The sequence below is a fragment of the Panthera leo genome, chromosome C1 (assembly GCF_018350215.1).
Source record: "Panthera leo isolate Ple1 chromosome C1, P.leo_Ple1_pat1.1, whole genome shotgun sequence".
Classification (NCBI taxonomy): domain Eukaryota; kingdom Metazoa; phylum Chordata; class Mammalia; order Carnivora; family Felidae; genus Panthera; species Panthera leo.
The window spans coordinates 6709781-6736391 of NC_056686.1; the positions used below are offsets into that span (position 1 = coordinate 6709781).

The 26611-nt window shown below is 62.6% G+C and overlaps 1 protein-coding gene across 3 annotated transcripts; it reads left to right on the forward strand.

The window, feature by feature from the left end:
• Window positions 1-881: 881 nt before the first annotated feature.
• Window positions 882-26225, forward strand: TMEM201 (transmembrane protein 201). 3 transcript variants are annotated; one of them, XR_006206077.1, is made up of 12 exons: window positions 882-1019; window positions 8163-8283; window positions 8764-8958; window positions 10138-10314; window positions 11825-12174; window positions 12765-12968; window positions 18255-18487; window positions 22418-22489; window positions 23040-23339; window positions 24169-24306; window positions 25187-25394; window positions 25693-25769. XR_006206077.1 is itself a non-coding variant. In XM_042951982.1 (11 exons), the coding sequence occupies exons 1-11, from the start codon at window positions 907-909 to the stop codon at window positions 25788-25790; spliced, it is 2001 nt and encodes a 666-aa protein (XP_042807916.1). In that variant the 5' UTR covers window positions 882-906; the 3' UTR covers window positions 25791-26225. The 3 variants fall into 3 exon arrangements, 2 of the variants coding, with proteins under 2 accessions (XP_042807916.1, XP_042807917.1); XM_042951982.1 differs by lacking the exon at window positions 25187-25394 and having other exon boundaries at window positions 25693-26225; XM_042951983.1 differs by lacking the exon at window positions 25693-25769 and having other exon boundaries at window positions 25187-25673.
• Window positions 26226-26611: the final 386 nt, after the last annotated feature.

A 26611-nucleotide genomic window follows, 5' to 3' on the forward strand; every position in this document is an offset into this window, starting at 1 on the left:
GAACTCTGATGTTGACGTCAGAAAACACTGGAAAAGTGCACCGAGACGCATATTGTGTAATTAAACACAAATATCTACAACCAGCTAGAGGTTTCTTAGTTATGAAAGTAATTCAGCTCAAGCCAGTAACCTAGAAACTGGCATCAAGTGAATCTTCTCTAAATCCACCTGCCCGGGGTGACTTTGCCAGCTCAGTGTTAACAGTCTCCGATTCCCTACAAGCATACACATATTCTAGGGGGTTCTTAATTCAAACGTTGTTATTAGCGAAATCAATGTGCATGTCCCTTTTTCTTGAACACTATCCTCCCTCCAGGCCAACGACACCCATGGACATTACCTACCCGAGCAGGGCTATCCTGTGATTTGTTCGCCCTCGTCCCTATGGGTGGGTGCATGTTGATGTTTCCATAAGCTAATTTTTTGTCCAGCGGAGTGGCTTAAAGAGCGGCAACTTAGGGCAAAACAGCTCTGCAAGAAGCCGGGCTGGGCCACGCGTTGGGAAGACCACACCGGCGGGAGAAACTACACGCAGTCTGTGGCCCCGGGCGCTAAGGTTGGCGGACTTTGCCAGAGGCGGCGTGCGCGGCGGGAAAGGAGGAAGGCGGGGCTGCCGGGCGCCGTGCCGCCTCCCACCTCCCGCCGCTTGGGGGCGCGCGCAGGCTGGCGCCTCGGCTTCCGCCGGCGCCCCGCCCCCCGGGCTCGCCCCGAGCTCCGATTGGCTGCGCGGCGGGAGCGCGCCGAGTCAGGGGGCGGGCCCGCGCCGGCTACAAAGCGGCGAAGGTCACGGCGCGAGCAGGCGCGCGCCGCCGCCCCGCGTCCCGCCTGCGGCCCGCGGCCATCGGCCTCCCCCCACCCAGCGGCCCACGGCCCGCCGCCCGCCGCCCGCAGCCCGCGCGGGGAGCCATGGAGGGAGTGAGCGCGCTCCTGGCCCGTTGCCCCACGGCCGGCCTGGCCGGCGGCCTGGGGGTCACGGCGTGCGCCGCGGCCGGCGTGCTGCTCTACCGGATCGCGCGGAGGTGAGTGCGCGCGGCCCACGCGGCCTCGACCCGCCGCCCGCCGCCCGCCCCGGCCGGCTCCGGGGCCGCACGGCGCCTCCCTACCCGCGAGGCCGCGGCGTGGGGGTGGGGGCCCGGCCCGCGTGCCCCCGCGCGGAGACCCGTTCTGCACGCTTGCGTCCCCGGGGTGGGGGCCGGCTTTGGAATCTGGGGTCGGGAAGCGGCCGGGGTGGAGGGGTGGGCCCGGGGGATCCCAGGAATGCGGGGCGGACGACGACAGCCAGCGCGTGGGTTACAAACTTCCTCCCCCACGGAGACGCGTGCCTGCCGAGCCGCGCGATCTGCAGGGCCGCCCCACGCCCACCTCGGCGCCCGACACCCGCGGGAGATTCCAGCGGAGATCGGACTGCGCGGTTTTCCACCTTCAGCCCAGCTTCCTGCTCCTCGGGCGCGCTTTGGGGTGGCAGGGCACTAGCCGGCACTTTCTGGTCTGCATACGCGGTCTCAGGCGTTGTTCTGATTCCTCGGGGGGCCCGGTCAGAGTCACAACCCCTTGCTCCCTCTAGAGAAGGAAGCTGAGGGACAAAAGAGCTAAATTGCCACTAATTACAAGAGCCACCGTGTGAACCCGAAGCCTGGCCCTGGAGCCTGTATTCCTAACCCCTGGGCGATACTGCCCCCAAGAGCTGGAAAGCCTGATACTCTTAAATGGGCTGGGGCTGCTGCTGAGCTGAGCTGGTTCGATAGTTGCCCCAGCCCTTGGCAGGGCTCAGAGATCATGCTGACCCCCATATTCAGAGCTGGCCTCTCTGATGGGGCCCCCAAGATCAGGGATTAAAAAGCTTAGTGGCCTCCTGCTTCGGCAGGGCCTCGGGAGCAGCCCAGCTGTTTCCCCATCTGATCCAGGCTCTCGGAGGACAGGGGGGAAAAGGTGGGGTTGTGCGAACGTTCTGGGGACAGAATGGGATCTGCAAGGGACCTGCAGAGCTCGGTTATGAGGTGAAAGAAGAGAAGGAACTTGCCTGCGGTCATGTAGCAAGCGGCTAGAGCTGGGATTTGAACCTGGGCAGTCTGGCTGTTCTTCCTTAATCACCGCTATGTACTGCTTCTCACCCAAGGGAGAGAGAAGTGAGGGTGACTGAGTCACAGGCTTCCTGGAGGAGGAAGGGTAGGAGGGACATCAGCTGCATCTGCAGGATGAGCCAGACTGGCAGGCGGAGGAGGGGGTGGCCTCCCAGGGGAAGATAGCTGGGATTGAAGGAGCTCCCAAGGGGGCCTCTGACACCCCACGTCTCCCAGTGTCCCAGTCGCTGCCCAGTTTCTGGAAGCGCGGCCAGCGGGTTCAGAGTGGTCATTTTATGCAAGGGAGCTGAAGTGCAGAGGCAGGTGGCCATTTGCTCTGCTTCCCGGGGCATGTGGACAGCAGAGCAGAGGCCAGGGCCCGGTTTGTCTCCCGGACGCCGCTGCCTCCCAGTTACGCTGGGATGGGGCGTGTTGCGCTAAGGATCAGGGCCTGGGCCAGGCTTCAGTTGTGTTCCGTGTGGCTGAATTTTGACTGGGTTTGCTCAGCGTCCCTCGAGCTGCTATGATTGTTCTCAGGGGTGCTGTCTCCCCGCCCGGGCCAGCAGCCACGGCTTTTCCTCCCTGGGAGTCTGGAGACTTGGTGCAGTGCTGGCCAAGCTGGTTCCGAGGGGAGCCCCGAGGGTACCTGGAAGGCCTTTCACTCCAGCGGCACGACACCAGGGTGTCACGGTGTGGCATCGGGACCTCTTGGTTGGGCTGAGAAGGACCAGACCTTTCCCAGGATGCTCTGAGATTTTTCAGAAAGCATTGGCTTTTGTCTGGGCGTCATAAATTGGCCACTGTCACGATTCACAGGCAAGACAGGCTTGCAGAGACTGAGCCCTTCTCCCTCCGGCAGGGAGAACGCTGTGACTGGGGAGCGTTGGCTTTGGCCGCACATGGGTTTTGAATGACCCTCGGGAGGTCATGTGAGAGTTGTTTCTGGAAAGTGACTTGGCCAGGTGGGTGTTCGTGGGCTCAGCAGTGGCGGAGATGACAGAGGGATATAGAGGGAAGACTGCCCCCCCGCCCCGAGCCTGGGGGAGAGGCCAGTTCCCTCCCCAAAGGGCTGCAGCCCTCCCAACGCCGCAGTCTTTCCCAGATTATCATCAGTAACTCACTGCTGACGACCCGCGGAGGCACCTGCACACCGCTACCTCGAGAAACCCATTCTCCAGATGAGGAAACCAGGGCTTGGAGGAGTTGGGCTCCTGTCCTCCAGTGCCCGACTGTTAAACAGCAGATCCAAAGGGGTGCCTGGGTGGCTCAGTTGGTTAAGTGTCCCGACTCTTGATTTCGCCTCGGGTCATGATCTCATGGGTTCGAGCCCCACGTCGAGCTCTGCGCTGATGGCCTTGAGCCTGCTTGGGGTTTTCCGTCTCCCTCTCTCTTTGCCTCTCCCCACTTTTGCCCTCTCTCTCTCTCCCTCTCTCTCCAAGTAAATAAACTTTTAAAAATATTAAAAAACAAACAACAACAAAAGGCAGCAGATCCACTCTAGCCCTTCAGCTCCTAACCAGGCCCCACACTCGCTGGGCACACGCGGGAGGCCAGCACTGTCAGCGTGGGGTGGGAGCCCGACTTACACTTCCGTGGGCTTGCTGGCCCTGCCTCCAGGTGGTCATGATGGCTCCTGGGGCCCCCCCCACCCCAGACCCCCCACCTCTGGACTCTGGGGCTCAGCGTTGTGTCCAGGGTCCATCTCGTGCCAGCTCCTGTCTGCTCAGGGCCTCAGGGGCCTCCCCTCCCGTGGTGTTTATTGCATTGTCCACTGGTGTTTGGAGACCGAAGAGAGCGGCCTCCTGGGTTAAGTAGCAGAGCCTCTTCCTGGCCCCCAGAGTCCCCATTTCCCGCCCACCTCTGGCCACACTCATGGAACCGCACGCCGGCTGCGGCTGCGGGGCCCGCTCCCTGGAACCCTGCGGGGTGTCCCCTCCCCCCTGGGCCTAGCAGTCCCGTCTGTTTGAATGCCACCTGCTCACTTTGCCCTGCTGACCATTCTTCAGGATGATGGCAAATGCTCTGCTTGTTGGCCTTGCCTGTGACATCTGTCACCAGCTGCCCCGCGAAGTTGCTGTTCTTGTCCTCGTGTCCAGATCAGAAGTGGAGAGCTGTGCCTGTTTCTGGCTCTCAGACACCTGGCGTGTGCTCCGTAATCACAGGTTGCGCCGAGGGGAAGGAGGGCATTCGGCCGTCTCCAGGCCAGGTCTCCCCTGGGAGAGGTGGCCCGGGGGCTGTCTTGTGTCGGCTGTCCTGCCGTGGATCTCCCTGAGGTTTGCCTTGAGGCTGGGTGTGAGGCCTCGGAGGCCCCGGGCGACACCAAGTTGCCTTTTTTTTCTTTTTTTAAGTTTATTTATTTTGAGAGAGAGCGAGAGTGAGTAGAGAAGGGGCAGAGAGAGGGGGAGAGAGAATCCCTCTGTGCTGACGGCGGAGCTCGAAGTCACAAACTGTGAGATCGTGACCTGAGTCCAGATCGCGAGTCGGACACTTAACCACCTGAGCCACCCAGGCGCTCTGACACCAAGTAGCTTTTCGGCGCTGCTGGTGCCGCAGCCCGGGAGACACCTGCTTGGTGGGCAGGGTCACGTGTGTTGTCCATTCAAGGCACAGAGGAGCAAGTGAGGAGCCTCCTGGGGGTCCAGCAAGGACCCCCTCACCTGTGAGGCTGTCCTGGGCTGTCCTCTTGGGGCCCTTCGAGAGGCTAACCTCCTGATTCCTGAGGGAACCATCCTGACTCTCCTAGAGACGGTCTTCCAGACCCCACCCAGCTGATGCACGGTGCCCAGGGTCAGAAGCTATATATATGCCAGGCCCCTCCTGGGAGGCTGGGTACTTCTCACGGCCTGGTGGGAACATTGACACGACAGTCTTCCCCAGACTCGAAACCCCCTCGGATAGGGATTAAGCCCCATCCCTGTGTCTCCTCCGTGCGGCACCGTGCTGGGCTCACAGCAGGCGCCCGGGACCTAAAGCTGCGTCCCTCCGATGGCGGGCTCCCTCCTACAGCAGACACCCCTGCCCCCATCTGTAGGAGATGGCAGGATGCCCGGGCACGGGCTTTTGTTTTAACCAAATGCGCGTCGGGGCTGATGGGGCAATACCGTGGTCGGGGTGGGGTGTGTTTGGGACCTGCGGAGGGGTGGGTCCCCAGCACGTAGCTGCCCCTTTCCCCTCCCAAGGGGCCCACCCTGCTCCTGGCCGCTTCGGGTCTCCTCTGGCTCCAGCAGAGCCGGGGAGCTCAGCACGCGGGCGGCAGAAGCTGGGTGAACCCTTCCAGATCCTCCTGGCCGCCCACCTGCCGGGGCCCAACCTTCCCCCCAAGGCCGCCTGGCCGGGGACCGTCTCAGTCTTGCCTGTGTCACAGGGATGTGCCGTCTTGTTACCTCAGAACTCCTCCCCGGCTCGGAGTGGTGCGTCCGAGAACCTCCCTGGACTGGGGGTTGGTGGCTGGGGGAGAAGCGCTTTGGAGAGGTTATGAAGGGACCTGGGGGGACCTCCTGAGCAAGAGCAGGACCAGCGCTAAGCTGGCTCAGAACAGACCCCACCCTCCCGTGTCAGGCCTGGTACAGGTAGAGGTGGAGGTGGGCGCAGCCCAGGTCGTGTCTCACGCGCGGAGCCCGAGGAGAGGCGTCGCTGGTGGGGGAGCCGACTCGGGCCCGGCGTCCGAGCGCTCGCCGGCCCGTCCGCCGCTCCAGGCCCCGGACCCTTTCAGGGCTGGCTGCGCAGGAACTGTGGCGGAGGACTCGGTGGCCCGTGGACCCCCCCCCCCCCCCACTTCCCCACCCTCGTCGCCACCCTGGGCAGGGATTACCACGGGCTGAGAGTGACAAGCTAGAGCCACTGGCCCCCGGGACCAGAGCTAATCCCCTGCCTCCCCTTCCTGCCACCCGCTTCCGGGCCAGGCTCGTTTCCTGAGCAACAGGGCTGGAGGTTCAGAGTGGAAAGGATGGCTTCCTGGGGCAGGAGGGGCTCCGGGGGCTCCCTGGGCCCAGAGCCACAGGCCCTGACGGCCCGCATGGGTTCCTGGGCCCTGCGTCTTTATCTCCTGCCCAGCTCTCTCTTTATTCTCAGACCTCCAGCTCCTCTGCTTGGCTTCTCTCCAGAGGCTGAGTGTGTTGTGGAGGGATGTCGAGGAGGCCCGTGGTGAGAATGGAGGGAGCCGGGGGTCAGGTGAGAGGTTTCTCACCCTGCATCGTCACTCACTGGGACGTGCCCCCCGCCTCCCCGCCGCGCTCTGACAAAGAAGCCTGTAAAGCAGGTGCAGATCACAAAGAGAAAGCCAAAGTGCCAGCATCCAGGCAGAGCGGGTGTCCCCGCCTCTCACCTTGCCTGGCGCCGCCTTCCAGTGCTCTTAGCGTGGAGCCCAGGGACGCCGTCAGCTTGCCTTGTGCCAAGCACCTGCCGGGCTCAGCACTTTCCTAAATTCCCTGGTTTACCCTCTCAGCAGCCTCCCTTCGGGGCAAGGCTTATCATTGTCTCCATTGGCCAGATAAAGAAGTGGAGGTCCCGGGAGGCAGATGCGTTTCCGCAGAAGGCCACACCACAAAACCGTGACCACAGTGCCACACTGCCCACTGCTGCCGTGGCCAGGCTTTGCTCTGGCCTCTTGCTGTTGACGAGACGCGGCGGTCCCTAGTCCCTCATGAGGGCTTTGGCCTGAGCAGGGGCAGGGAGTGTGCCGCTGTGGTTGCTGGGGGTGATCCAGGGTGCCCTCTGTGGACCCTGGGGCTCCTCCTTGCGGCGCCTGGATGCATATCCTCCTCTCCCCCCTCCCCTTCTCACCATAACTACCACTTACTGGGCATTTAGACTGGCATTACTTCCCATCCTTGACACGCTCTTGTGCCCGGTTGGCAGGTGGTTAAGACTGAGGCCCGGACAACCCTCATAACCTGCCCGTGCTCAGTGGGGGATGATGGAGGGGCACGGCCAGGAGGCAGCTGCGGTGTCAGGAGCTTCCTTTGAGGCCCTGACAAGCCGGGGACAGGAGGGTGACAGAGTGACCCTTTGCGTCGCACAGCACCTTTACGTGTCTCGTGTCAGTGGATGGTTGTAACACATGGACGCACAGGTTCTGTGACCGCTCGCGTTTTGCAGGGGCAGGCCAGGCTGGGAGAGGAGGAGCCTCCTGGGGCTCACATCTAGAGGCTGGCAGAGCCAGGACTCCTGGGGTCATGCAACACGTGTGGTGCGGCTGCCCAGTACGTTGGGGGCCCAGGCAGCGCCCCAGATCTGGAGGTGGCCTCTGGGGGACGACAAGGGGGATTAGGAGCCATGAGGCCGGGACCCCAGGGCTCAAGCAATTGCCACCCATTGCCTGCATTGTTTCTAGATCCCTGGGACTGGAGGCGTTTGTTGGGCAGTTGCTGTACTCCCCCTCCTCCCTCCCCCTCACTCCACCCTGCAGCCAGTGAGGTGGGTGGAGGGGCCCAGAGCACAGATCCCCCAGTGTCTGGGCCGGGATTATCCTACAGCCCCCACCTGTCACCACATGTGTGGCCAACGAGGGCCACTGTGGATTGCCTGCCCTATCCCTCCAGCAGAGAGGGTTGGCTCCAGTCTGAGCAGCTGTCCCTAGTCCCCGCCCCTCAGCCTCCTTGACCTTACCCTCTTGGGGTTTTTTTTTCATCTTTGGAGCACAGGAGGCTCCTGCCGTCTGCAAACTCCCTGAGGAGCACTGTTTGCACAGCCCAGGGACAGGCTCAGGAGGTCTGCGGGCCTTGGGAGGGCGGTCCTCGAGCCTGGTCACTCTGGGCCCTGTGGCCTGGCAGGTTCTGGTCCGCGTTGCCCCCATGCCTGAGCCCCAGGATACCAGGGGCTGGTGCCACGGTATCTGGTGCGTCTTCAGCTGTCCCCCGGCGCTGGGAGGGAGGAGGCCAGGCTTCGCCTGGAGGCCTGAGGAGACGCTGTCCCCGCCTCGGCCTCCCTGCAGGTCCTTCTGGCCAGCACTCAACCTGCAGCCCGGCCCCTCGCCTTGTCACTTCTCGCGGCTGCGGCGTCTTCAGCTCCGGGTCCCCCGTCCTACTTCCCATGCTTTCTCTGGTCCCCATAGCACGGGTGGCGGCGCCCTCCCGGCTGACCTCACCGTGTCCTCGTCCACAGGATGAAGCCGACGCACACCATCGTCAACTGCTGGTTCTGCAACCAGGACACGGTGGTGCCGTACGGGAACCGCAACTGCTGGGACTGTCCGCACTGCGAGCAGTACAACGGCTTCCAGGAGGTACGGCCGGGTGGGGCCGGCGGGGCCGGGGGCCCAGGCAGCTTGTCCAGTGTCCCTGCCCCGAAAAGCAGCGGATCAGGGTTCAGACCGAGATGTTTCCGGCTCTGAGGCCCATCCACCGCTTTGCCTTACACCAGGGGTCGGCAGGCTTTCTGCAGAGGCCAGATCGTGTTTTCGGTTTTGCGGGCTGTCCTTGCAGCGGCCCTGCTCTGCCAGGTGGTGCAGACCTGAAAACACAAACACAGGCGGCCGGCCCACGGCAGGATTCCGAGGGAGGCGGCAGGCCGCACTCGCGGCGTCTTGCCTGTCGGGCTCCCCGCGAAGCTGCTTTAAAAGAAAGTCTTCCGCCGCTGCTTGTAAAGAAAGGGGGTGTTTGGGATCCGCCGCCACTCCCCCCCGGGGTGTTGCCGGACGGGGCATCCGTGGCGGCTCTCCCGAGTCTCTCTCCCCGCTGCTGACTCCGTCCCCTCCCACCCCCAGAACGGCGACTACAACAAGCCGATCCCCGCCCAGTACCTGGAGCACCTGAACCACGTGGTGAGCAGCGTGCCGGGGCCCCGCCCCCCCGCGCAGCCGCAGCAGTGGGTGAGCAGCCAGGTGCTGCTGTGCCGCAGGTGCAGCCACCACCAGACCACCAAGATCAAGCAGCTGGCCGCCTTCGCGCCGCGTGACGAGGTGAGGTGGGCACGAGGCGGGGCCCCGGCCCCCTCCCCCTCCCGCGCCGGCCCCACGTTCCGGGTGTGTTATTTCTTCCGTCCCCGTCCCCGTTGGAACACACTTCTCGCCCTCCCTCCGTCTCGCGGTTGCTGCTGCCCCGGGGCTCCAAGCCCGGGACGTTGTCGTAGAAACCCCAGTGCCTGCCAGAGGGGCGTGTCCCGGGGCAGGGGGAGGTCGGGTCCTTGGGCGCCCCACGCGGGCCCTCTTGGACCAGTCCTGTCCGCGTCCCTGAGTCCGTCTTGTCCACTGGCCGGGCAGGCAGTTTGCCCTGCAGTTCCGGGGAGAGGAAGATAGGTGAGCAGCCTGGTGTTAGGAGTTCGGCCCCCGCCAGGCCTCGCCCGGCCAGGGGTTCCCTGACCGCGGGAGAAGAGCCCGGCTGAGGCCCAGAGACTGTGGCTTTCCCATGATCCCGCCGGGAGGGGAGGAGGCAGGGGGAGACCGGGAACCTGCATAAAGAAGGGAAGGCGTGTGCAGTTTGGCAAGCAGAGAAGCTTTTGTGGCACATGCAGTCCCAGCCAGAGATCAGACTGATAACTCTCCTGGCCACTGCAGACTGAAATGTTCGGCTCCCCTGGCAACAGGGAAGGAGAGGTGTGTTGCTGCCTCTCTGGGAGAAGGGGGTGTGGGACTCGAATCTTCTGAAATATTCCTGGAGCCCAAAGAACCCTTCGGCTCCCACTGAAGCCCTTGGTTCCCTAGTGTTTTCTGGACCCTTGGCCTCTGCCTCCATCTAAGTAGCGTCCACCCAGAGCTGGGTTCTCCCTTGGCTCACCTGCCCTGCTGGAGCTCTTGGGACCCAGGAGCGGAACCTGAAGCAGGGACCGCATCCCGAGCTCCTGGCCTCCGGGTGCATCCTGTGCGGCAACAGGACTCGGCTAGAGTGGCTCCTGTCACCTCTGGGCCCCCGCTGTGTGTCGGCTTCTGCGCCAGGCCTCGCCCCCCGTGGCCAACATCGCCACAGGCAGTAGGAGGCCACCGGTCCTGTTGGGCACGGAGGAAGCAGGTTGCGAGTGGGCACGACTTAGTCGTGGTCACCGCCCTCGTAAGTGAACCCAGATCTGACCTGCTCGACACGAGCGGCCCCCGTGGCCCCCCCCCCCCCCCCAGGACCCTGAGCCTCTGTCGTCCCCCCCGCAGGGCAGGTATGACGAGGAGATCGAGGTGTATCGGCACCACCTGGAGCAGATGTACAAGCTGTGCCGGCCCTGCCAGGCGGCCGTCGAGTACTACATCAAGCACCAGAACCGCCAGCTGCGTGCCCTGCTGCTCAGCCACCAGTTCAAGCGCCGGGAAGCCGACCAGACCCACACGCAGGTTGGAACAAGGCACCCCGCGGGGCGTTTGGGGAGTCACGGCCCTTGGTTTTGTGCAGGAAACCCCTGCTGGGGGGCCGAGCCCCCCGAGACTGTAGGCAGCTCTTCAGAGCCGAGACCCTTCTCCTGGAGGCAGTAGCCTTCCCCCCGGGACCCCTCTCCCAGCTGTTCACAGGCCCCTTCGTGCCACTGGCCTGAGCAGGTATCCCAAGAAGAGTGGGTCAGTGTTGTAATACGCACATGTTTTTTCAAATTTTTTAATGTTTATTTATTTTTGAGAGAGAGACAGAGCATGAGTTGGGGAGGGGCAGAGAGAGAGGGAGACACAGAATCCGAATCAGGCTCCAGGCTCCGAGCTGTCAGCACAGGGCCCGAGGCGGGGCTCGAACCCACAGACACGAGATCATGACTGAGCCAAAGTTAGAAGCTTAACCAACTGGGCCACCCAGATGCCCCAATACATGTGTATTTGGGCGCTTGAGCCAGGGGTTGTGAGGGTCCTACCGGACCCGGGCACTTCCCCGACACAGGCACGCGCTCCCCCCAGCACCCTTCGTGGTGGATACCCCCCGGGGCCCTGTGACTCCCATTTACAGCTGTGGAAGCCAGACTCGGAGTTCCAGAACTTGCAGAGGGCTGGACGCCAAGATTTGAACCCAAGACTACCTGGCCAAAAACTTTTTAAATTATCACTATACTTGGTTAATGGAACGTTCTGGTTTGAAAAACCTGAGGTAGTAGGCTGCACATTCTGTGTCTCCCTCGCTCTCTGCCCCTCCCCCACTCGTGCTCTGTCTCTCAAAAATAAAACGTTAAAAAAATTTCAAAAAGCCTGAGGTAGTAGCAAGTGGATTTAGAAGTAAAAACCATCCCCTGCCAGAGACGTTCCTGCCCAGATGTGCTCTGTGTCCAGCTGGCATGTGGTTTCCAGTCTGAGCGCCAGGCCCCTGACCGCGAGGCCACACCACCGGCCCGCACGGCCGGTTTTGCACAGCAGGACGCTGACCTTCAGCTTCCCCCCTCACCGCTGTGTTCCTAGACCAAACAACTCGTTTTTTGTGTCTTTTTGACTGGGTTTTTTTAACTTCAGTTTGGCCGGAGTTCTCTTCTCTGTTTATTGCAATTCCACTCAAAATCACAATGGGAATTTCTGATGAGAACCTGATGAAATGATTAAAAAACTTATTTGAAAGAAACCCGATCACCCTACCACCAAAAGGGTTTCTCTGAAGAGCGTGGTAGAGCAGTCCCCTGCCGGCCGGGGTGACTTCCCCAGCGGGTGAAGGCCAAGAAAGGAGGCAGATGAGTGAAACCCAGCAGGAAACCTAGAGACCAAGCTGGGATTACGTAAGGGTTTAAGGCGTGAGGAAGACGCCGCCTCTGACCGTCAGGAACCAGGCGGACTCTTCGGCGGGCGCTCGGGGGCGCTGGCCAGGCCCTCGTGCAGAGTGGGCACCGGGAATGGCTGTCGGCGGCTCTGGCCACCCCTCCGACCGGTCTTTCTCCCTCAGAGCTTCTCCTCCGCGGCGAAGGCCCCGGTCCAGGTCATTGCGCTCCGCGCCCTCGCCTTCCTGGCCTGCACCTTCCTGCTGACCATCGCGTTCTGTGGCACCAGCAACCCCTTCGCCCCAGAGGCCACCCTGCCCCCGGCCCTGCCGCCTGGTGGCAACGGCTCGGCCACACCTGACAACGGCACTGCCCCCGGGGTCGACGGCTGGCAGCAGCTGCTGGGTCTGCTGCCCGAGCACGCGGCAGAGAAGCTGCGGGAGGCCTGGGCCTTCGGGCAGAGCCACCAGATGGGCGTCGTGGCCCTGGGCCTGCTCACCTGCCTGCTGGCCATGCTGCTGGCCGGCCGCATCAGGTGCGTGTGGGGCCGCGCAGGGCCGGGACTCGGTGGGAGGACACGCGCTCGGGTTGAAGCCGAGAGGCTCTGCTGGGCACACGGCCACGCGCTAGGCTCCGCGGTGTGGCTGGAGCCAGACACGGTCTCTCTTCCCCGGCAGCTGGGAGTCTGAGGGGCGAGAGGAAGGCAGGTGGCCTGCCTGAGAGGGAGTGGTGGCACCCAGAGCCAGCCCGCCCCTCACCGCTGTGCGCTTGGGCCTCGTGGCGTGCTTTCGTCCCCCTCGGGTGATGACAGTCACCTGCCTCTGCGGTCGTCGGGGGTCCGGTGGGGCCCTTGTGCCCCCTGTGCGGTTGCAGACCCTGTAATGAGCGGCATCCGTGTCGGCTCAGTGGTTCTGAGGGAGGTTCGGTTGTATAGACTGGGAGGAACTGAGCTGCTCAGCCGTGCAGCGTGGAGGTGTTGAAGTGGGAGTCCGAGGCTCCCCGCTCTCCTCTTGGCCCTGGACTCTGTCCTCCGAGCCGGGTTGGGGGGGGAGTGGACACAGGAGGGAGGGGGGTTCTTGTCCTGCTGCTGGGGGCCCTCACCGCCGCCCCCACTCTGCCCCGCAGGCTCCGCAGGATCGACGCCTTCTCCACCTGCCTGTGGGCCCTGCTGCTGGGGCTGCACCTGGCGGAGCAGTACCTACAGGCCGCCTCGCCCGGCTGGCTGGAGACGCTCAAGTTCAGCACCACGTCCCTGTGCTGCCTGGTGGGCTTCACGGCAGCCGTGGCCACAAGGAAGGCGACAGGCACGCGGAGGTTCCGGCCCCGAAGGTCAGAGAAGCAGCAGTGACTGCGGGGGGGAGGACAGACGGACGGACGGGCCCAGAGCAGGGCCCCTGTGACTTGCGTCTTTGTCACCTGCCTCACTCTTGCCCCCGCCCAGCCTAGAGCCCCCCCGTGCTTTCCAGCACCAGCAAGCCACCCTCCCCGCCCACTCCCCAAGTGCCCTAGAGCCACCCACCACTGCCGCACCTCTCTGGCCAAAGAGCCCATCGCTGCCCCCAAACTGGGACGCGGGTGGCCCACGCGACCTGCCTCTGACCGGGGGCCTTGGCTGGCAGTGCAAAGAGGCCACGCCCCGGTCCTGAGCGGGCGGTGGGGGTCAGGTCCCTGCTGCCTGCTGCTCCTCTCACTTTGCCGCATCTCAGGGGCTGGTGACAGTGGCTGCGGGCTGGGCCCTTGCCGTGTGGCCTGACTACTCGGGCTGCTGGGCGTGGGCGGGTGCTGTTGAGCAGGGGCCAGAGCAGAGCCCCCCACCCTGTCTCCACGTCACTTCCCCGGTCTGTCCTTTCGGTCCTGCCCACTGTCCAGCCAGCCCTCACGGAGCCGGGGACCCAAGAGGACACAGGGCTCGCCACCGCTGCCCCCCCAGGATTCATAGCTCAGTTTCTCCTCCAAGACCTTCCTGAGACCCATTGTCCCTCAGCCTCCTGCCCTGGGAACAGAGAACACAGTTCTTGGGTCCAGACTGGCCACGGGTGTGTGGGGCGAGGCTCTCCTCGCAGTGGGCCGTAGAGAGGCCCACTGGCCCTGTGGTCAGCAAGCGTCTTAGCAGCCAGGCCGTGGGGGGGTTCGCCCAGCTGGAGTTCTGAGCAGTCTTACTCGTCTGTGATTTGGGCACTGCTGGGGGCCAGACGGAACCAGGGCACGCATGCGCTGCTCCCTCTTCCGAGACGTGCCTGGCTCTCCCCTGAAAAGGCAGGACTGCAGGGGCTGGGGTGAGGCCTCCTGAGCCAAGGCTGCCCTCGCTGGCTGGCGGTGGAGACCCGAGTGCCCTCGGCCTGCTCCCCCACCCCACGCCTGGTATGTCCCGTCTCCTCCGCTCGCCCCCACGGGATGCCTGGGGAAAGTTCTCGCTCCCTATGGGCAGCACAGGGCAAGGGCCCAAGAGCGACACACATGGCAGCAGGTCATTTGTCACCTTGTCCCTCTCTGGCCTGTCACCACCCTCCTGACCCCTGGAGCCCCTCGTGGAGGGTGCCGGGCCTCCTGCCTTGTGCTTCCCTGTGAAGCACTTTCCTTTCTGTGGGTCAGGCGGGAGGGTAGGGACAGTGCTGACCCAGAGTCACCGCTCCAGGGGAACAGGGCTGCTACTCAGTAGCTGTGTGGTCCCGGCCGGGCCCCTGCTCTTCCCAGTCTCCGGTTACCATCTGTGAAATGCAAGGTGGGCCTCTCTCCAGGGTCTTTGAATGCTGACCTTGATGTGGGTACGTGCGAGGAAGCACTTAGCCCGGGGCACTGTCTCTGAGTGCCCCCGCCCCCCACCCGCCCTGGCAGCAGGCGGCCCAAGGCTGTCTCCATCCAGGCATTCTGCCCTCTGCTGACCCCACATTGGGCCCCAGATCCTTCCAGAGCCGGGGTGCCCTGCCACTCGTCACTCTGAGTATAAGTCTCCCTCCAGGAGTGACCCCGTGCTCTCCCCTTTACAGCACATCAGAGCCTGGGGAGGACAGAGGCAGACTCCGTGCGTGTGAGGGTCACACTCGGCAAGGGGCCACCAACTAACAGCCCGACGGGCCCCTCATGGGGCCTGAGCCCCACCGTCATGGTCCTCGTGTTCCTGGGGCCCTAAGAAGCCAGCCCACACCACTCACGCCCAGCCTGGCATCCGGATGGGTCTGGAGCGGCCCCCTTAGCCGCGTGGCCTCAGTCAGGGCCCTGCCTGGCTGGGCTCTGCTTGTTCTCTGTAGAGGGCGAGGCGCTAGGTGACTGGCAGACCCTGCTGGGCCGGGGCGGTGGGGGGGACTGCCCGTCCGCCTGTCCCTTCTCCCCCAGTCAGCCTGCCTGAGGGGGGAGAGGAGGCGGCAGGTACCGGGCGGAGAACTGCTGGTCTGACGGCAGAGCCACCCTCTTGTGTGGATCCCCTGTTCTCAAGGAAACTGATGGCGTGATGCTAATTACTGCTTTTCTTGGCGTTGAGTAGAAGCAGGACATCTGTGTGTATGTGTGTATTTAAGTTAAATTATTTATAATAACCATAACCGGCTCTCGTGCTGGCCAGGAGCCCCTGCCGAGCAGATGTCTCTCCTGCCCTCTCCGGGGACGGAAAGACGCCCTCGTGAGCCGAGCCTCGTAGGAGGGAGGCTTCCTGCGCTTTTTAGAGTTTTGTGTGACTTTTTAAAATTACGTGTCTGTCCTTTAAAGTTCATGACCTGGAGCATGTTCCCAGCACCTTCTGATGTTACTGGCAACAGCTGAGGAAGTGCAGGCATCACTGGGATCATGGCTTATTAACTGGAAGTGTGTTGCCCCTACCGAGGACCTCTGTCCCCTCCACTGGGGACGACTGTCAGACCGCCTGGGGTCGGGGTGACCGTCTCCAAGACGCGAGGGAGGCCCCCCCCGGCTGTCCTCTCCCTCGGCGTCCGGGGTCCCCGCCACGGGCTGAGCCACCGCCTCGACGCACCTGCCCGGGAGGAGCCCGTGTGTCTTCTGTCCGTGACTGTTGCGCAGTGTCTTGCCCTCTGGTCGTGTAGTAGAACCGTGGACGATTGGCCGGTGACGCTTGCTGTAACCGTAACTCCTGGCCGTAGATGTCTTGTTTTTCATGCTGTATTTTCAATAAATGCCTCCGGGACTCTGCTTTCACCGGCGGCCGTCAGGTACCATGTCTTTTTTGTTTTTTCTTTCACGTTCCTTCAGAGGTTTCTGTGCCGGGGGCAGGGGACTCGGGGGTACAGGCATGCCCACGGGGGGTCAGATTTGGGTGCTGGCGCCGTGGGCATCGGGCGGCTCCGGGCCTGGCCGCCCTCACGTGCCCTGCTGGGTCGTCTTTTCCTCCGTCTCAATAAACTGCTACGTAAAATGTAGTTCTCTCTCTCCTTCTGCTCCCGTCTCGGACTGGGATTGGGTCGAAAAAGACCAGACAGCCCCCTCAGTGTCAGATGGGACACGGTACAACCTCCTGGCCTGTCCCGGAACCCGTCTATCCCAGTGGACGTAGATTCGGACTCAGGGCTGAGTGCCTCTCTGAGACGGGGTGCGTGGGTGCAGGGTGGTCGGGGTGGGGGAGGGAGGAGGGGGCCTTGCCAGAGGAAGCTTCGATACTTGTGAGCTCTCCGAAGCCTGGCAGAGATTGGGCTCTTTTACGGGAGGTTCCCAGGGACCGTCCGCCACAGAGCCACGATGGGAGCTCGCTTGGCACTTAATGAGGATCTGCTGGTTGACTGAGGTCACTGCGTGTCACGGCAAGAGGGGTCAGACCAAAGAACTGTCTCCTGCTCGGTGCCAACATTCTTAGTGGGATCAGAGATTGGGAACAGCACCTGTGCCAGATGGATGAGAGACTGAGCTTTAAGCACTGGGGTGGCGGCCCCAGGTGTGAGCAGGATCTGGGAAAAGCAGGGAAGAGCCGGAAAGACGCTGGAAGCCTCTCCCGGGCACAGCTGACCACTTCTGGACCCCACAGCCCACCTCGGAGCCTCTCCCCTCACTCGCTGGTTCCCGGGGGTGGGCGGTGGGGGCGGGTGCGGGAAGCCCAGCACAGGGTCCTACCGCCTGCCCGACGGGCTCTGGCGAGCCCTGCCCCCGTTGCATCCTCTGGGAGGTGCAGGCCCCGGCAGGGGACGGCTTCACACGTGATCAGAGCAAGTTGGCCAACGGTCCCAGGGCATCTTCAGTGAGTTCAGTGTCCCTTCCGCCCCCAGCTAATCCCCGAGGTGGTGGCGCCATTCTGCCATACGGTGTCACTGCTCTGCAAATGACGACACAAAATCCTGTTCTCTGTTAAAAGGCGGACTCTATCCCAGCTGTTGTGGGGGTGGGGAGGGAGGTGTCAGACAAGCTTGGGCAGGACAAAGTTAGCACGTGGAGTGCGGGCACGTCCAGCCTGGGGTTGTCCAGACCCTTCTGGTGATTGGCTTGATGAGTTCCTGCCTCGGTTTCCCCATGTCCCCCAAATGCAGGGCCCTGCCCTTGGTTCTGACATCCAGGTGGTCTCCTGGTGCTCCCGGAAGGCATGAAAAGGTCCCATGATTCTCTAGGAGGGCAGCAGCAGACCCCACACTTGCCTCGTAGTAAGGGGTGTTTAAGGGGATGGGGGTGAGAAGTAGCGAGCGAGTCAGTGGAGTGGAGTGTGGCTAACAGCGCCCTGAGAGTGTGGTCGTGATGGGCACAGGGCGGGTCCCTTAGGCCCCCGGCTCTGCTGCAGGGCCTGAGCCAGCCTGCCCCTCCATCGGCACATTGTCCATGGCCCCAATTGTCCCTTGGCACTGAGGTAAGGCTGGACCTCCCCCAGCTCCGTCCAGACGGCGGACTAATGTATTAACTGCCTCCGTCCCGCCCCCCCCCCCCCCCATAATCGGTTGCCTTAATCAGAAGCATGGTTGACATTCTGGCTTTTGGGGCCACCGGGTCCCATCGTGTGATCTGTCCCATTCTCGAGTTAAAGAGACACTGTCACCTTCCGTCTTTTGGGCAGCCTTGCGATCGTTGACGGGTCTTCTCTAAGCTGGAGTTAGGCTTGCGTCCCGCAAGAGCTCTTCCCCGGGGAGTCCCCAGCCTGGCCGCCCCCACCCCCTCCGCTCCGCAAGGGGCTTTAGAGGAGCGTCCCAGACCAGAGAGCAGCAGTGGGGTTCCCAGAGGCCGGCCCCAGGGAGCAGGGGGCGCCTTGAGCTCAGCCGTCCTGTCAGCAGGCTCTGGGCACGGAGCACAGAGCGGCGAGGGGGAGCCCGAGGTTTGGCCTTTTACTGAGCGCCTGGCGCGGGGGTCGGGCGTTCTTGCTTCAAGGCGAAGGGTCGGCATGAGGTTGGCAAGGGCGACAGTGTCACTTTAATCCCGAGACTCGTAGTGGAGCTAGTTTGCTGTGAGGCTGAGTGGGACCCGAGGGGGCATGCCGGGAGGGGTGGGTCACGCTGGCACCTCCCAGCCACCCGCTCCTAATGGCGTGACTGTGGTCGAGCCGCTCCTCCGCTTCAACTAACGCACGCCTCCCTGGGACCCCGACTCCGGCCCCGCCTGGCACCAGGGGAGAGGGGACGGGACCTGTGTGGAGGCCGCCTCCAGGGCCTCCCGGGGCTGACCCTCCTCTTCTCTCCCGCGCCCGACGGGCTCCCGCAGGTGTTTCCCGAGAGACTCGGCCGGCCTTTTCCCCACGAGCCCCGGCCTGGCCGTGCCCTGCCCGAGCGCCACCGGCCCTCCGCCGTCTCTGTTCATCCCCACGCCGCCCGGCTTCCTGCCGCTCGCCAGCCAGCAGCTGTTCCGCTCGCCTCGACGGGCCTCGCCCTCCTCGCTGCCGGGCCGCCTCAGCCGGGCCCTCTCGCTGGGGACCATACCCTCCCTGACTCGGGCAGGTAAGAGGCGCTCCAGCGTGGGCAGGCGGGGGACACGGGGGCGCCCACCGGGCACGGGGTGGGCTGGGGGCGGGAGGTGGTTAGAGCTCCTGCTGTAGAGACGGGCAGAGCTGGGGTCAAACCCCACTGCATCCCGCTCAGCGGCTGCCTCCGGTGAAGGGTCTTCACCGCCGTGAGCCTCAGTTGCCCTCAAAGAAAACGAGGGCAGTGGTAGAGTAGAACCTGCCCCGGGGGTGTCTGGGGCAAGTGAGGTGACGCGTGTAAGGTTCCTGGAAGGGCAGCGGGCACCCGGTCGACGTCCACACACACGTTGGGGGCTGTCTCTTCCCACCATTCCCGCTGTTATTGTTGCTGCCGTTGTTCTGAGACCCTGGGGGCTGGAAGATTTGCCCCTAGCCTTTTGGTGTGACCCAGAGGGCCGGGGGTGGCTCGGGTCCGCCGCATTTATCGAGCGCTGGCTGCACGTGGGCTCTGGTGTGGCTGAGACCCACCTGGTCCTTGCCTCAAGACCCTCTGTCTCCTTCACCTTCTCTGGTGGAATCTTCCTGGGAAGTCCGTTGCAAATCAAATCCAGTTTTTCTTTCCTCGTCGCCCTCAGCTCTTTGGGAAGCCACTTGGCCAGACCGGGCTTGCCTCTTCCTCCGGGTGGGTCCTGATGCCTGGCTCCCGGGGTAGCAGCTTTGGGGGTGGGAAGCCGCCGTGAGGAAGTATCCCAGCCTCCAAGAATATGGGCGGCATCTGGGTTAGAGCAGGGTTGGTAGGGGCGCCTGGGTGGCTCAGTCAGTTGAGCGTCCGACTTCCGCTCAGGTCGTGATCTCCCACGGTTCGTGGGTTCCAGCCCCGTGTCGTGCTCTGTGCTCACAGCTCGGAGCCCGGAGCCCGCTTCGGATTCTGTGTCTCCCTGTCTCTCTGCCTCATCCCCACTCGCACTCTGTCTCTCTCTCTCAAAAGTAAACATTGAAAAACAAAAAACAAAAGAACGGGCTCGGTGACCTGCGGCCAGGGTCTCCTTTGAGCCCCTTGGCAGCTCGGCCAGGTTGGGGGCTCCAGCTCCAGTCAGGTGCCCCTCTGAGCTCCCGTTTCTTACCCCCGTGACTTGCCCAGGGTCCCCCTGCAGCTTGGAGCTGAGCTTTGTGCCTGAGCTCAGGTTCCTGGCCCTGTCACGTGCAGGTCAGCGGCCTCCCGGATGGGGGTGGGTCGTACCGCAGGAGGAACGGCTCAGATGGTGGGTAGGATCCAAGGTGGGATTGCCCTGAGTCCAGATGCCTGGACTCCAGATAGTTCTGTGTAACCAGACACGAGCTGACTCCTCCTCTGGGAATGGTCATCCAGCAGAGTTCCTGACCCCCCTGCCTGTGGCCCTGGAGCTGGTGGGACCTCTGTGGGCTCTTTGTGAACGGCATCTAGGGGTGTGGGGGCGACCGTGAAACTCCCTGGGTGTGGGAACCCGGGAGGCCCAGCAGCTGAGCCCTTCCCCCGGAGTGTTCTCTAGAACTCTCCATCAGGCCTTCAGGTGGGGATGGGGCTAAAGGGGCCCAAGGTGGGGACAGGGGCCCAAGCTCCCAGGACTCTGTGGGACTAGCTGGGTTCAGATCCTGCCAGAGCCCTCTGAGGGCCCTCTTGGGGAGAGAGGTGCCAACTGCAGAGGACAGCAGTCTCGTTTTGCTCTTTATGTAAAGAATTTTTTTTTAATATTTACTTATTTTGAGAGCTAGCGTGAGCAGGGGAGAGGCTGAGAGAGAGGGAGAGGGAGATTCCAAGCAGGCTCCACACTGTCAGCACAGAGATCCTGACACAGGGCTCGAACTCATGAACCTCGAGATCATGACTTGAGCTGAAATCAAGAGTCAGACGCTTAACCGACTGAGCCACCCAGGCACCCCTTGGTTTTTGCTCTTTAAAAAAGGAGGGGCGCCTGGGTGGCTCAGTTGGTTGAGCATCCAACTTTGGCCCAGCTCATGATCTCACGGTTCTTGAGTTCGAGCCCCGCATTGGGCTCTGTGCTGACGTCTCGGAGCCTGGAGCCTGCTTCGGATTCTGTGTCTCTTTCTCTCTGTGACCCTCCCCCATTCACGCTCTGTCTTTCTCTGTCTCAAAAATAAATAAACATTTAAAAAAAAAATGAAATAACTGGGGCACCTGGCTGGCTCAGTCAGTAGAGCATGCAACTCTTGATCTCCGTGTCGTGAGTTCAAGCCGCACGCTGAATGTGGAGCCTACTTTAAAAAAAAAAAAAAGACCAGTTAATGTCCACAGGGTGCAAGGCAGGGACCGGACCTCCGAGAGGCACCTTCCTGCTCCTCCTGTTCCCTGTAGAGCAGACGCAGGGTTGAGAAACTGAGGCGCATCCCCACCGCCCCTCCCTCTGGAGAAAAGCCTAGCAGCTGCCAGTCTGACGGGGGCAAAATGAGGGGGCTCAGACTTGCCCAGCTGTAAGCCAGGCTTGGTGATAATACACATGTCACGGGGTGGTTGTGAGCACCTGATGTGGCAGCCAAGTGCCAGGAGCCAACAGCCGGGAGCAGCCAAGCAGGCCCCCAGCCCGTGACCCTGGGAGGGTCTAATATGGACGGCCGTGCCTCCGGGCTGAGGTAGGCATATCAGGGAAGCTTCTAGAACAAAGCCTCAGCAGACACGGCTGCTGGCGTTAGTATGGGATGAGAACACCCGTAACAGCAACGACCAGAGGCTTAGCTCCTCCAAGGTGGCCAAAGGCCATTTTGCTTGTACCCCGAGTTGATAGTAGGATGGCTTTCCTCGTTTCCCCTGAGCAGAGGCGTCCTTCTCTGTCCCCGGTGGCTCTTGAGTAGAATGTGGAGAGGGGAGATGCCTGGGGCGTCAGGAGCAGCCCTGCCCTGGGCCCGACACTCCTGGGAGGACCTCTGTGCTCACCCACCAGGGCAGCAGAGCTGAGGAGCTTCCATTTCAGACCCCTTGGGAGGGGTGGGTGGCATCCCACCCACCGTGGAGGACCCACGGTCTCCCTGTTGCCCTGTGAGGTGTGAGGCAAGGGGACTCGGGAGCAGCCCCGCCCCAGGGGCAGCAGGGCAATTCTGTGGACACAGGCTGGTCTCGGAACGTTCAGTGGTCGGAGGGACCCCAGGGTCTCCACTGCCGGGGGGCGTTAACGAAGATTTCTGCAGCTCCTTGGCTCAGGTAACCAGGAGGCACTGGTGGTCTGGGGCTCAGGCACTGGGCCAGGTTCTGCTTTCCTGTGTCTCTCTCTCTCGCCCTACTCGCCCCTGCACCTCCCTGATGCAGGCTCATCCCTGCGTCCCTACAGCTCACACCCAGCAAAGAGACTGCTCTCCTAGCATCCATACAACCAGTCCTGGAAAGGACTCTGTGCTTGGGCCACGTGACCACCCTTAGCCAGACACATGGGTTGGCCTGAATCTGTGTCCCTGGGCCTTATGGGGGAAGGGGCGGGGGGAAGGGGCAGGCAGCGTGCTGTGACCAAGGGACCCTCAGAGCCCCAAGGGTGGTGGAACAGCAGTCGCTCGTGATGGCACACGGTGGTCGCTGGATCTTTCCACACTCGGCTCTCGGCTAAGCGCTGGGGGAACGCGGGGTACGTGGGGCGTAGTCTCTGCCCTTGGGGTGCACATGACTGAGGAAGAGCAGCGTGTTCAGTGTTCCCTGAGGGGCAGTGCAGGCCGGCAGGCACAGGGTAGTGGAGGGGCAAGACCCCAGAAAGAGCAGGCTACGGGGGGAGAGGGTGGGTGTCGGTTTCTTTATCCCTGAAACGAGAGCAGGCCAAGCGGATCTCTAACAGTAGTTCAGGGAGTCCGTTGAGAGCTTGTGTTTTCGAGGAAGTTCGGCCTCAGTGACAAAGGCTGGATGTCAGCAGAACGGGGGCTGGAGAATGGAGAGGGTGGGTGGCTGTCATTACCATGGGCCTGACCTGTCCCCCTTCTGTTTCCTCTCCAGACTCAGGGTATCTGTTCAGTGGGAGCCGCCCACCGTCTCAGGTGTCTCGATCTGGAGAGGTTCCTGTTCCAGGTAAGGAGGACAGGGAAGTGTGGGCCAGGGTCCCCAGAGCATCCTGTGGGATGGGACAGCAGCCTGGTTAAACATGAGCTTTGGGGTCCCACGGGGTTCTGTGTTCGAGTCTCAGTCCTGTGCCTCCCAGCTCTGCAGCCCTGGGCAAGTGACCAACAGCCCTGTGCCTCAGTTTCCTCTAGTTTCCTCTTCTGTGAAACGGGCGTGGTGGTTTCTAGGATTAGCTATAATGCTGTCACCCTTATCAGTGATGACTGATGGAGACCACACTCGGGATTAGCTGAGTTAGCTGACCGTAATTAAGTCAGTGCCCTCAGGGGGCAGGGGGACGCGGCTAAGGGTCTGAGATCCTCTCCCTTCCCTCAGCTCCTGGCAGGCTTCCCTCTGTCCCCAAGTTTTGGTACAGCCTCATCTTTCCTCTCCGGTTAACAGAGGAAAAGCACCGGGAACCACGCAGCCGTATCAGGGATAAAGGTGCCCGTAGCAAACATTCAACCTTGTTTTCATTCCTACCGTAAGCCGTCGTTTCTGCCTTCCTCCTGCCCTCCAGATTACTTCTCTCTCCTGTCGGGATGCTGTGCCTCGTCCCCACTCCCTTCCCCGGCGCCCTCTGTGGCCGGCTCCGTGGCCTCCAGCTCTGGCTCTCTGCGCCACCGCAGGCCCCTCATCAGCCCGGCCCGGCTCAACCTGAAGGGGCAGAAGCTGCTGCTGTTCCCGTCGCCCCCCGGGGAGGGCCCCAACACCCCCAGCAGCTCAGACGAACACTCGCCCCACAACGGCAGCCTCTTCCCCATTGAGCCGCCGCACGTCCCACAGAGATCGCCGGCGCAGGACACGAAGCTCACTGTGGGTACGAGCACCCCCCCCACCCCCTGGCCACCCTCCCAGGAGGTGGGAGAGCCCAGCAGGGCCGTGACGGCGCCTGTGATCGTGTGCGGCGCTGGGACGGCCTTGCAGGCGGCCACACGGGGTCTGTCCTTGCTCTTACCGAGCGTGTGCAGCCACTCTTCCCAAGCTCCAGACGCTCCCGGCCTGGCTTCTGGTGACCTTGAACGCTCCAGGACGTGGCCCTCCGTTGGCTGATTTTATTTTCTTCTTTTGCAGTTGACCTTGAGGGTCCTTTGTTCCTTGGGATGGGTCAAAAGCGCGTGATACCGTGCTGGGCTGCATCTGTCTGGTCACAGATGTTTTTGTTGTGCTCAAGTGATGTTGTTCTGTAAAGCATCTTTAAATTTTTAAAATTAGGCTTCAGCGTTTAAAATTTTGAACTTTCACGTTAACATGTGGATTTCCTGTGTCTCTTACAATGTCGGAAGGCCCGGCCACAGCGGGTCTGAACACTGGCCAGACAGGTGGAAGGATGGGTTGAGATCCCAGTCCCAGCCTCTGCCACCCCGTGCCCCACCCTGTGCCCCCAGAAGCCTCCTTGTGGCCGCCGTCCGCCTGTTGGCGACCGAGTTGGCTGCTGCACATCTATAACCAGCTCCCTTCGCGGCAGCCACGTCGCCGGGATATGAACGAGGACCCGGCCTCCCCTTGCCCGGGGTAGGGCAGGTGGGCTGGGACGGGCACGGCTGGCCACATCTGAGGACTGTCCTGGGATTGGAGGTAGAGCTGGCCCACGTCTCTGCCTGGGGGTGAGCCGTGAGCACCCGCTGAGACACCTCTTCTCTCTGCAGACATGAGGTCGATGCCAGAAAGAGGCAGTGCCTGCAGCAGCCGCTCCATCAAGAAGGAGGATGATTCCTCTCAGTCATCCACCTGCGTGGTGGACACCACCACCCAGGGGTGCGTGGAGGAGGCCGGCGCCTGGAAAGGTCTGTGCTCCGATTGGGAGGGGGGCGGGGGAGGGGCGGAGGGGCTGTGGGTCCGCAGCCGCGGTCATCTGGTCCGTCTGGGACCCTGAGAGAGAAAGCCCTCCAGGGCCCTCGAGTGGCAGAGGGCAACTAGATAACCCACGCAGCGCCTTCTAGGTCCAGCTACCGCCTGGCGTACAACGTGGCCACCCTGGGATCAGGCCCCATCAGCGGAAGGTCATAGGGAGCTGTTTACGTTTAAGAAAAAATTTTTTTTAATTTTTTTTTTAATGTTTTTGTTTATTTTTGAGACAGAGAGAGACACAGCATGAGACAGAGGAGGGGCAGAGAGAGAGGGAGACACAGAATCCGAAGCAGGCTCCGGGCTCCAAGCTGTCAGCACAGAGCCCGACGTGGGGCTCGAACTCACGAGGCATGAGATCATGACTTGAGCCAAAGTCGGACGCTCAACTGGCTGAGCCACCCAGGCGCCCCAATGTTTATTTATTTTTGAGAGAGAGGCAGAGACAGAGTGCAAGCAGGGGAGGGGCAGAGAGAGAGGGAGACACAGAATCCGAAGCGGGCTCCAGGCTCTGAGCTGTCGGCGCAGAGCCCAACAGGGGGCTCGAACTCAGACTGCAAGATCATGACCTGAGCCGAAGTCGGACGCTTAACAGACTGAGCCACCCAGGCGCCCTGGGAGCTGTTTACATTTACCAGAGTTAACATTGCGTAACAGTAAAGACCTAGGTCCTCGGCTCTTCCAGCCACGTTTCAAGTCCCCAGTGGCTCCTCTGCGCCAGCACAAACACGGGGGGAAGACGCTGGCCAGAGAGCCTGGCGCACCGCGGGGCTAGTGCGGGGGCTGCAGGCACAGCATGAGGTCAAATCCTGGTTCCAGGTAAAGCACCAGGCACGCTGTGAGCACCCAGAGGCCAGCACAACTGCCGGTGTCCCCAGGGGACACGCGTGTGGAGAAGATGGATGGACAGTCACGAGGGGAGTCTTTCTGCAAAGATGGTTCCCTGTCTTTGGAGCCGACAGGAAATGGGTGCTGTCCCCAGAGCACAGACCTGGGGCGGGAACCCCGGTCCGGAAGCCTGGGCAGGGTACTGCTCCTCTAAAGTGTCTCTTTTCTGTCTGTAAAGTGGGGTCATGCCCCCAGGCCCCCTCATGGGATACGAGTACAGCACACCCAGTCCTCGCCTGGTAGCACGGGCTCAGGAGACGAGGTGCCTTCCGGGAGGCAGGACTAGGCCCACTGACCCTAGATTCAGGGGTCTTTCTGGGCAGGGAGGCTCCTGGGAGCAGGGCCTCGGGCCCCACAGCTGCATTGCCGGTGGGCTGGGCCGGTGGGCTGCTGCACGGGGACCCTTTAACCGGGTCTCTTCACTCTCTCTCTCAAAGGTCGCGCTGGGCCCTCCCTGGTCCGGGGCCTCCTGGCCGTGAGCTTGGCTGCCAACGTTCTCTTCACTTCGGCCTACCTGTACCAGGTCCTGCGCTGACCCGCGGTCCGCGGCCCCCAGCGCCCGGAGGGGCCTGGAGACGCCCAGGTGCACGCTGCTTTCACCACTGCCGGCCTCAGAGCCCCCCTGAGGGGCTCCGCCATCCTCGCCAGGGCCTTTGACCTCGCTGGGCCGGTCCTGCCTCCGGGACCCCTGCACCTCACCTGGCCGACCGCAGGGCTGAGCGTGTCCGTGCGGTCACTCTCCTCCCTGCCCGTCTCCTTGGCCGAGATCAGTTGTGTTTGGTGCTGACCCTGATCCTGAAGCCAGGGATCCCCGAGGGGCCGTGGGGCCCTGCGGTCCCCTCCCTGCCACCCGGCCCGCCCGGCGGGAGTGCCACTACTGTAGCTACGGCGGGAGCTGGCCGCCTCTGGACCCTGTGCTGCGGGGCTGTGCCCGCATCTCGTACTGTATCTCCCCGTCCCTCTGCGGCTGCCTCGGCTTCCCTGGCGGGGGGTGGGGGAGGGTGGAGGGATGGTCCCTGTGTCATTTGCTCTCGACCCTGCCCGGTGAAGAACAGACCCCTTGGGCAGGCCCCCTTGAGGATGGGCATCACCTGCCCGTGTCTCCCCCCGTTCTACCAGCCCCCTGGCTCTCCTGGGTGGGCAGGCGGGTACTTGGGGTCCCCGGGCCAGGGCCCTTCGGAGTTCCAGTGTAAGCACCCTGCTGCCCCCGGCCAGCCTCCCTTCTGCCCGCTTGTGCCCCTATTTTATTACCTCTCGTGACCTTCCCGGGCAGCGGCCCGTTACCCCGAGAACACTACCCAGGGCCCACCCTGCCCCGCTTCCAGGCCTGCGCTTCTGGGCCCCTCCCTCGCGCAC

Coding starts and splice junctions, on each gene's coding strand:
- TMEM201 (XM_042951982.1), top strand. CDS start 907: ATGGAGGGAGTGAGCGCGCTCCTGGCCCGTTGCCCCACGGCCGGCCTG. Junction 18,488..22,417: donor ACCCTCCCTGACTCGGGCAG/GTAAGAGGCGCT, acceptor TTTCCTCTCCAG/ACTCAGGGTATCTGTTCAGT. Junction 23,340..24,168: donor GGACACGAAGCTCACTGTGG/GTACGAGCACCC, acceptor TTCTCTCTGCAG/ACATGAGGTCGATGCCAGAA.